The sequence below is a fragment of the Pelodiscus sinensis genome, chromosome 9 (assembly GCF_049634645.1).
Source record: "Pelodiscus sinensis isolate JC-2024 chromosome 9, ASM4963464v1, whole genome shotgun sequence".
Taxonomy (NCBI): Eukaryota; Metazoa; Chordata; order Testudines; family Trionychidae; genus Pelodiscus; species Pelodiscus sinensis.
This window is the reverse complement of record NC_134719.1, coordinates 22,151,137-22,161,298: the sequence shown is the minus strand read 5'-3', so window position 1 is coordinate 22,161,298 and position 10,162 is coordinate 22,151,137. Positions and strand designations below refer to the sequence as shown.

General features: G+C 42.0%; 1 protein-coding gene across 4 annotated transcripts in view; it reads left to right on the top strand.

Annotated features, from left to right (window-relative positions):
* Window positions 1-2,519: 2,519 nt before the first annotated feature.
* NEGR1 (neuronal growth regulator 1) overlaps window positions 2,520-10,162 on the top strand; it is a 694,269-nt gene continuing 686,626 nt past the window's right edge. For 2 of the 4 annotated variants that reach the window (XM_006121060.4, XM_075936237.1), the window contains exons 1-2: window positions 2,520-2,709; window positions 3,350-3,842. In XM_006121060.4, the coding sequence (XP_006121122.1) occupies window positions 3,667-3,842 (176 nt within the window). In that variant the 5' untranslated portion in view covers window positions 2,520-2,709; window positions 3,350-3,666. The remainder of the gene's footprint in view (window positions 2,710-3,349; window positions 3,843-10,162) is intronic. The other 2 variants (XM_075936238.1, XM_006121061.4) reach the window with 2 other exon arrangements.

The window sequence follows — 10,162 nt, the reverse complement described above, 5'->3', positions numbered from 1 at the left end:
CCAGAGGGGAGGAGCATTGCAGGGCCAGCAGCAGGGCCAGCTCTGATTGGCTGTCTCCGCTGCTGGTCTGGGGATTCTGCCTGCTAGGGGAGATAATAGATGCCCGATAGCCGCCACCCCAGCCAGGTCTTTGCACCGCTGCCTTTAGCCCTCTCTTGTTACCCTGGACAGCTGAGGGGGGCCAGATACAATGTTCCTTCTTTGTTGGACAACTTTTTTTTTTATTTAATGGATGGAGATTGACAGATTATGTTTCGGATAGTTAGATTAAAAAAGATGTTCCACTTTTCAAAAGATAATTAAAAAGATACTTAAATTATTGGGCATTGAGCGAATATTGTCATTGTCAATAAACGTCTTGTCTGGTGTTCAAGGAGCAAGGGGGGGTGTTGTTTTGTTGGTGGGTTTTTTTTTCTCGCTCAACCAAAAACTCTTGGTGTTCCTCATTAAAAAAAATATTGTTTGGTGTTCCTCGGTCTTAAAAAGTTTAAGAAACGCTGATGTAAACAGTCCACGAATAAAAATAAATAAATTGTGTATATGGGGACTGGAGAATATTCCCTACTATAAGGTGCTACTTAGTATATATACAAACGTGAGCATTATATATTATGTAGCATTTATATCCTGGTGCCAAGCCTCCCATATGACTTAGCATGAGACTTGTGTGACAAGAAAGGAAGGGTGCCCTTATTGAATTAAACCAGAATATTTTGTGGAAATTGGAAAAGACCTGTAAAAGTGGGATGCAATAGAAGGCAGCAAAGCATAAAGGAAAAAGAAATTTAGACCGCAAATGGAAGGGTAGCTGGAATGGCAGGTTTATGGACTGTATGGCTCTGGCAAACCAGATGCAAGCTCCTGCCAAGCCCCAATGTTTCTACTGAATGTTGAGAAATACATAGTTGGAATTAGTCTGGCTCACCTGTTGGTATTGAAAAATAGGTATTACAGTTTATAAAAAATATACTTAGTGTTTAGCTTCTATTGCATAGTTATCAATTGCTGCAGATATTAATCTCACTTATAACATCTTTGCCCTGAATTGTAAGATATTTGAGCATTCACATTGTAAACTTTCATAACTGTGTAAATCAGATAGAAAGAGACCTGAATTAGTGTGAAATGCTGGCTTTCAATGAAAGTGTTAGGACCTGCCTAACATAAAAGGCCCATCAATACTAGACAAACTACAGCGGGTCATCAGAGACTTTTTATTGCTTTTCTCTTCTCCTCATGAAGAGCAGACACATAAGTGAATCCCTTCCATCAGCTAAACTTGCAACTCAAAGCAGAATGAAGGGAAAAGGAATAAAAATTCCTAACAAGAAGCAGCTAGTTCTGTGCTGCTTGGACATTGAAGGGGAAGGTTTTCAAGAGATCCCCAGTGTTCATCCTGGGTTAGTGCTAAGGAAAATTTAAAGCTTGACTACTACACAAATTTATTTTACAATTTGTTTCAAAATCTGGCCTGATGCCAGAAAGTAATCTCTGGTATGAAAAGGCACCATTTATCTCTTATGCTGTTAAAAGTAACTGAGGTACATTCTTTTCAAATAGGTGAAAATATATCTGATTAAGTTTTAAAGGCATTATAATTGATCAAAGGTTTGGTTTTATATCTTAAATTATGCAACAACTATATTGGAAAATACATGTCAGCAGGACAAAACCAACCAGTCATCCACAACCAGCAGATTTTAAAAAGTTGAGCAGATTTTGAGAGGAATTTCATAAAAGTTTATTAATGCCTTGGTGCTCGGCTGACTTCTGTGCTGCTTAGCCAGGCTGCCGCGTGGGAGCAAGTGGCCATTTGGAACGTGGTTTGCACAGCTTACTACCGCGTGGCAGCCCAGCTGAGCAGTGCAGAAGTGCTAGGGCGGGAGGTGAAGGGCGTGACAGATGCTCCAGGCCCCACCCAGCGTTATTTATTCCACGATTTATCTTAGAACCCCCTGATGATGGTCCGCAGAACCCAGTTGGGAAACACTGTCCTAAGGCTACGTCTACATTTCTCATTCTTGCACAAGATATGCAAATGAGGTGCCGCAATATTCACTGCTGCACCTCATTTGCATACCTAACGAGCTGCTATTTTTGCCCAATGGACTTTTGCACAAAAAGGAGCAATTGACACTCTCCCACCACCAAGCCAATCGAGACTTGGGGACAGGGTAGCACATGAAGTTTCATCTCCCCACCAAGGGTGCAAGGAGGATTTTAAAACAGCTGGCGATTCTTTCTAGCTCCTGTGTGCCCTTGGCAGGGTAGAGAGGTAGGAGCATGAGAGATTTTGCATGTTTCCCTACCCCCGTTTAGCCTGGGGGTGGGAGGAGTATGTGAGGTCTCCCGCTGTGGCACCTAAAGAGAAGCTGCCAGATGTTTTAAATCAGCTGGTGATTCTGTCCAGGCACAGGGTTGGGGGGGAAGACTTCACATGCTCCTCCCACCACCAAGACCAATCAGGGCCTGCCAGGGAGTCATGATAAGTCTCCTGGCCCTGCCCATTCTGGGGTGGCCCAGGGCTACTTCAGAAATGTATGAAGTGGCCCCCTTGTAAAAATGATTGCCCTGCCCTGCACTAAGGGGACATTGACCAGTATGAAAGCGCCTCTTTCCCTTTCTACCTGTCCCTCTGGGGGAAAGGAGTCGCTGGTCCCTCGAGGATGTGACCTGTTGCCTGGGCTTTGATTTCTTTTCTCGAGAGAGGTGAGGGGCTGCGCTCTCCCAGCCTAGGGCATGCACGCCCCTTATCTCATTTTAGCTAGGCGTTGCACGGAACTCCCTGCTCTTCTCTGCCGAGGGGAAGAAGGCTGAAGGCTGGATTCCTAGCCCTCCTCGTGCACCTGGGGCACTTTCCTCGCCCACAAGCCGGGTTCACGAGGGGCTGGGCTGGGAGGAACTCCCCGTTGTGGAGGCTTTGGGGCGCTTCACGCACAGCCCAGGGCTCCGGCGCAGAATCCTCCTCCGCTTGTGCCTCGCTCTGCAGCCTGCTCCCTGCGTCCGGCTGCTCGCCCGGTGCCGGCTCAGAGCCGCGCTGGGCCGGAACCGTTCTGGGCAGCAGGAGCCGGGCGTGGCTACGAGCCGTCGAGCGGGAGAGGAGCTTGATCGCTCGCACGACTTTTTATTTCAAAAAGCAGCCGACAAGCAAACTCAGCCGTCGCCCTCAGCCAACGGGGGGGGGGGGGTGTCACGCTGCAATCAGTGCCTTTAATTGCATGCCATTTATTTCCGTCTTGCCATGGCGGTGGCTGTAGCGCACCTCCTCCCGCTGCTGCTTTGCTTTTAGCTAGTTCTCCCCTACTTCTTCCTCCCCCCCCCTTTTTTTTTGTCTCTGCTCCACCACCAGTCATCAGGACAAGTTGCTAAGGAAACGGCTGCATGGCAACCGGCTCGGAGCCTGGGGGCCGTCTGCTGCTGCTGAGCCTGACGCTGCTGCCGCAACTGCTGATTCCTCTGCTCTCAGTCTCCCGCGCGCTTCCCTCCTCGCTAGATGGTGTGCGAGCCACCCGAGACTAGACGCACTCCGGACTCGGCCAAAAGGAACCAGGCGAGGCAGCGCTCTGCCAGTGCCTTCGCTGCCTGGCTGGAGGGAAGAGGACACGCGCGCACCCGGCGCTGGGGACTGAGAGGAACTGGGAGCTGAGCGAGCAGCCCTGAGCAGGGATGGACATGATGCTGTTGGTGCAGGGTGCTTGTTGCTCAAACCAGTGGCTGGCTGCTGTGCTCCTCAGCCTGTGCTGCTTGTTGCCCTCCTGCCTCCCAGCCGGACAGAGTATGGACTTCCCTGGGGCGGCTGTGGACAACCTGGTGGTCAGAAAAGGGGACACGGCTGTGCTTAGGTAGGAAAAACCAGCCTCCTATTTACTTCTCTGGGCAAGTGAGTGAGAGCGCGTTTGGCAAAGCCATTTCCGAGCTACCGCAGGCATTTGTGGATGCGTGTTCGGCAGCTGCCTCAAAGAGGTTTGCGTCTCACGCGGGGCATTAGAAAGAGGGACGTTTTGTAACACGCTCCGGGTTGTTGTTGTTTTTTTTAATTTTTATTAAACCATCTCCAAGTCCAAGCAGCCCTGGTCAGAGGCCAATGTGAGGTCCGGGAGAGGTGGTACCACTTGGAAACTAGTGCTCAGTCATTCATGCCAACTATTCCCATTGAGGAGGGCCAGTCCCTCTGCTGCTAGGAAAGTGCATTTCTCATGGTCCCGTTTATCCCTTTCCAGAGTCATCCCAGACCAAGGTAGTTAAGTGGAATTAAAAGGCGTGTCCCTATGCTCGCCCAGTATCCCAGTTTCTAGATATAAGAGCAGTTCTTAAGTGGTCTCCCTCTGCTACTCGTGTATTCTTCTACTCTGCCAAGTTTGGGAAGTTTTTTTTTAATTCCTCTGGAATAAGTTTTGCTGCTGCTTCGTAAGGCTCGTTTCTCTCACTCTTTCCTGAGACTCCGAAAGCTGTAAATGGCTCATCGGAGACTGCTATAGCCCAGTTACTTCCCTAAAACGAAGCAACTGCCGAAGGAGATGTTGGCAGCTCGTTCTGGTTTTTTTTAAGTGTAAATTGATACTCAGCAGCGTACAGATCTCAGCAATTCTTCATCACTTCCCCCCTCAAATGTTCGAAACACGTTATTCAGAGAATTGCTGTATTCTCATTCACTGTGCAAGTCTGTCTGAGAGTTGTGTGGTGTAAAATACATTTTCAGATGTTTCTTTAAATATTAAAATCGGGCGTCTTTGTCTAATGACCAATGAACCAGTGCATCTGTAGTTTAATTCTATGGGTGTGGTATGCAGTCCTATGAGGAAACTCTTAATAAATCCTGATAATCTGTGATGGAAATAATTTCCTATTTTAAATAGTTAGATTTTAACCAAACCTAACCTGACTCAAGAGCCAGTCTGTGCTCTTGAATTCAAAAATCCAAGCCTAGTTAATTCATGGTTTGAGACAACTATAGACAGCAAACACTTTATTACACAGAATTTCTAAGACTTCTTTCACTAAGTATTAGATGGATGCAAATAATACATATCTGCCTCTTGAATAGTAAGTTTGCAAATTCCTAGTGTTAGATAAAAATTCTATATGATGGTTTTGATGTCTGCTATAGAATCAGTAATTCAAATATCTCTTGCCAGTATATTGCTCAGTTGTAAAGTGGCATTAAAGCTTGCACAGGATTATAAGTGTGTATACCCTGACTTTAGCTTTTTTTATTTCCTAATGGTTAAAATGAAAAAAACATCCTGCTAGTTCTAGTTCTATGCTGTAAAGAGATCACATGCTTATGGTAACTCAGTTATTGCATCCCTTAATGAAGCTTGCATTCCATATGGTAACAATATTTGTTTCCAGTCCAGCTGGCTGGTGCAAAATTTGTTTACCAGTGGTAGAGCACTGTACATAATATATCTGAATCCTATTTGAATCAAGTTAATTAATCTTCAGTTTAAAACTGCAAAAATTCGAATATAACTTCCATACATTTTACTTTGCTGTGATACTTTGTGGTAATTAATCATTTTCTTGGTACTTTAGATTTTATAAGAATAGAGTGAATATTGTGCTTTGTAAGTCTAGACTTTAATCTGCAATAATTTTAAACTACAAACTATTTGGCTATAGGCCTCTTTCTTTTCATTTGCAAGTAGCTGATTTAGGCTTCCAGATTAAAAAGTGATTTAGCCAGATACAATTTTCATGGATTTCACAATTTTTCTTTTGAAAAATATTGCATATGATATTTTTCCTGATTGTTTGGCATTTTTTAAGCCAAGCCAGTTTACTTTCCTTGAGTGTTCTAATGATGTTTCTGTTCAGAAAAAAATCAGAGTCTATGCAGTGCCATTGACAGATCATGAATTCTGAAACCATGAATTCACTTGCTTTGGTTTCTCTGTTTTTGTAGACATATTTTAGACTTTGCAACCTTTTAAGTAAAACTCTGAAAATAAAGATAGGAAAAGAGGGCGGGGGGGGGGGGGGGAGGGAAGGGGAGGGAGAGAGAGAGAGAGAGAGTTGAGAAGTTGCAGTTCTTAGCTCTGGATAGAACTCAAATATTGAGTGCCATGGGTTATCCTGGAAAAAAAATCTTACATTCAAAATAAAAAGTAATACAAATATTCTTGTGACTCTAAGGGTTATCTGTTGGTGGCTTACAATTAGAGTGTAGCATTACAGTATATTAAACTCTGTGAGGCCTAAAATTATGAGTTCACAACTCAGTACCTATGCATCTGGGTGGATTACATAAATGAAATTGGAGTTTTAAGGTCAAACAATCATTTTTATCTCATAAGTGAAAGAATATCTGTTTTGTTAGAGAATACTATTAAAAATGGACTACACATCACTACTTACCAGGAGAACTAAGAAGCCAAAAGAAAATTTGGTCTGAAATAAAATAGGGTATTCATATTCTTTCTATCTAAATATATAACATTCTTTCTTCCCTTTCGACATACATGACTTATTTATGAATCCATATTTTCAGTTTTCACATCTTTCATAGATTTTTTTTGTGCTGAATTGAAGTTTACTGTATTTCAAGTTATTTCAGGGGACAATACACAGTCCCTAAGGGAGTTCATTTTCCAAAGGGGGTACATAGAGCTATTTCATAAGACTTTTGATACAGAACTTTTTTTTGCTCCTTAAATATTCCCCAGAGAATACTCGTATCTTAAATATGCTTGAAACTTTTAAATTAACGAAAATAAGGATTTGTTTTTTATTAGGTCTTAGCACTGGCAACAGAGTATTGCTTTCTATAGTCCAATGAGATCAATGAAGTGATTAATTTGGGAATAAAAAAGAATCTTTTCCTTCCAGCTCCCCCAGACCACTGTATTTAGATTTTTCATGAAAATGTATACTGCCGTGCTCAAAGGTAGCCATATAAGTAATTCCAAATTGGTACTACACATCTTTTCTTTCTGTAGTGGAGCTTTGTTGGTATGGCCATTGCTGTATGGTATGTTTGTGTGTTGGCTCCTCACTTACGCCCCGCTATATAGACTCACCCTATCTCAAAATAAGCTACTCAAATTGAACTATGTCAGTTGCATAGCTTATTTTGAAATTGAAATTGGGAGCATCTACACAACACTTATTTCGAAATAGAGCACTCTTCCTCTGACTTCCCTTACTCCTCATAGAGTAAAGTTTACAGGAGTCAGAGTAAGAAGTTCTCCAGATTGACAGTATTTCAACATTATTTCAAAATAACTAGCACTATTGCAAAATAGTTCGAAATAATGTTGCTGTGTAGATGTGCCCATTGGCTACGTCTAGACTACAAGCCTCTTTCAAAAGAGAGCGTCTAGACTGCAACCACTTCTTTCAAGCTGCTTTTTTGAAAGAGAGCACCCAGGCAGTCTGAATGCTCTCTTTCAAAAAAGCCCTGTTTGCATTCAAGAACGCCTTTTTTCGAAAGAGCACTTTCAAAAAAAGGCGTTCTTCCTCATAAAATGAGGTTTACCATGGTTGAAAAAAGCCGCGTTCTTTCAATTTAATTTTGAAAGAACGCAGTGGCAGTCTAGACGCAGAGGAAGTTTTTTCAAAAAAAGGCCACCTTTTTCGAAAAAACCCTGTAGTCTTGACACACCCTTAGTGTTAGACTGCTCTCTGATTGTGTCTGCATTAGTTATTCTCTACTTTGCAAAAGTGGGCTCTCCAGGGAGTTACCTCCATACTGTGCATGTTAAAATCAGAAAGCTGATAATGAATGTGTTTAAAACACACAGTATGAGTGCAGGTGTCAAGCACAAAAAGCCTTTTAAAGGACCTAGGCTCTACAAGTCACTCTCCTTTCTTTGAGTCAGCATTTCACTATGTGATGAAAAAGATTATGCTAATTCACTTAATTTACAGGTGTCCTGATTATTTGAGTTGGAGCATTTTTCAATATGCTTGCTCTGAATACAATCCTGTTCAGATTTTCAAGATTATAACACTTTAATGCGTCTGTCTGTGCCATTTAACGTACTTGAACAAGACAGCTAGGAACAGATCATGCATACAATTTATGTATGTGCATTTCCATTGAAACAAATGGAGTTGCACCTGTGTAGCCAAGGGCAAAGTATTCCCCCTACCTGTTTTTACAAAGCTATGCTTACGAGTCAAAAATACTATTTACAGTGTCCTACTGAAGTTAGCAGGTGGCATATTTCATGAGATAGGATACTAGTCTCTATGAACTACTCTGAACTTGTCCTGGACCTCCCTGCTTGTAAGTTTCCAACCTAAAAAATTCAAAGTAAGCATTTCAATAGATGAAGAGTTACCACTAAGTTATCAAAAGTAAAATAAAAGGATGAACTTGTTAGTTTACAAGTGCTGAAGCATATTAAAGTACAGATTGGTAATATGTTTCTAATGCTGATGGAATGCCATGAAACACAGCATTAAATAAACCTACCACAGGGAGCAATCATAACCCACTACCAGTTCATTACATGCTCTCACAGTCAGGCCTCTTCTATTTTGTGATTCCACTGATTTTAAGATGTCTGAGGTATGGATTATGTATTCTTCTGTTTCTGCAGCACCGAGCACAATATGGCAATGCTCAGTCCTGATTGCATTTTTTGGGGGGTGATGGGAGAAGGGCTTTGAACTTGAGCTTTCTTTCCACCTTCTGCCTGGTCAATGCCCTATCCATTAACCTTAAAGGAATTCTGGGCAGAGTTTCTCTGTCTCGCTGAAGTTGTTCTACTTTGTATAAATAATTATAGATTAAAAGAATTGGGGACTTGAATTTGGGATTCTGGCATCACAAGCAAGTGCACCTACCATCCGCTTATGGAGGTTTTTTTCTCTTCTCTGGCCCAATGTCTAGCTAGAACCTGGGTCTTTTACAATGGGCTGAAAGTTGTAAGGAAGAGACTGCTTTCTCCTTGGAGAAACTAGACCTTTAAAAACACCTAGAAACAAAGTATTTCAGGTCAAACAACCCGAATCATCATAATGTAAGGCTAGAAAGGGCCTCGAGAGGTTACTTTGTCCAACTCTCTTTCCCCCCCCCCCCCAAGATAGAACCAAGAATACCTAGACAATCTGACAGTGTTTGTCAAACCTGTTCTTGAAAGGCTCCAGTGATGGGCATTCTTCAACCTGCCCTGGAAGCCTGTTCTAGTGTGTAAATGTTCTGGAAATTTGCTGGAAAGCTTTTCCTAATAACTGATCTCAATGGCCTTTGCTGCAGATTAAGCTGATTGCTTCTTATCAACGAGCATGGATAACAATTGAGGGATGTCCTCTTTTGAACAGTCATTAATACGTCTGAAGACTTATTGGGTTCCCAGCCCCGCCCCCTACAGTTTTCTTTTCTCAGGACTAAACATATCCATTTTTTTAACATCTCATAGGTCAGATTTTCTGAACCTTTTATCATTTCTGTTCTCTTCTTTACTCTCTCCAATTTGTTCCCATCTCTGGAAGTGTAGGACCCGGAAATGTAGTACTCCAAATGAAGCCTAACCAGTCAGAATAGAGCAAGCCAATTACCTTCTGGATGCTAATAAATTCAGAATATTCTCTGTTTGCAACTGCATCACATTGTTGATTCATTCAGTCTGTTATCTGCTATAACTCTTGCCTCTTTTTCAGCAGTACTACTTCTAGTCGGTTTTTCCTATTTTGTAATTGTGCATTTGATTGTTTTTCTTCCTAAGTGTAATACTTTGCACTTGTCTTTATTGAATTTCTTCTTGTCAATTTCAGACCAATTCTTCAGCTTGCCAAGAGCTTTTGTTCATTTGGGTAATATGACTTTTTTGATTAAAAAATCTTAAGAATTGCTTACTCAGAGCAAGTTCCCTTTAACTTCAGTGGGTATCACATCAGAAGCCTAATATCTACATACATAAATTTTGGCTCTCTTTTTTTCCCCCAAGAAATTGGCTGTGATCCTGCAGTCTGTCCCACACAGGCAGGCCCTTGAACCTAAGAAAAGGCGCACTGGATCACTATTATCCAGTCTAATTGAAAAGGAAGATAATTTTTAAAAATAATATAATAGTATTACTATTCAAATTTCTTAGTATGATGTCATTTACAAAGAAAAGCCAGAGGGCTGAATTCTATCCTGCAATTTGTGTACAATGCTCCCATTGATGAAGTCAACTAGATTTTGAAATAATCACCGAAAGGGTAGAAGTGT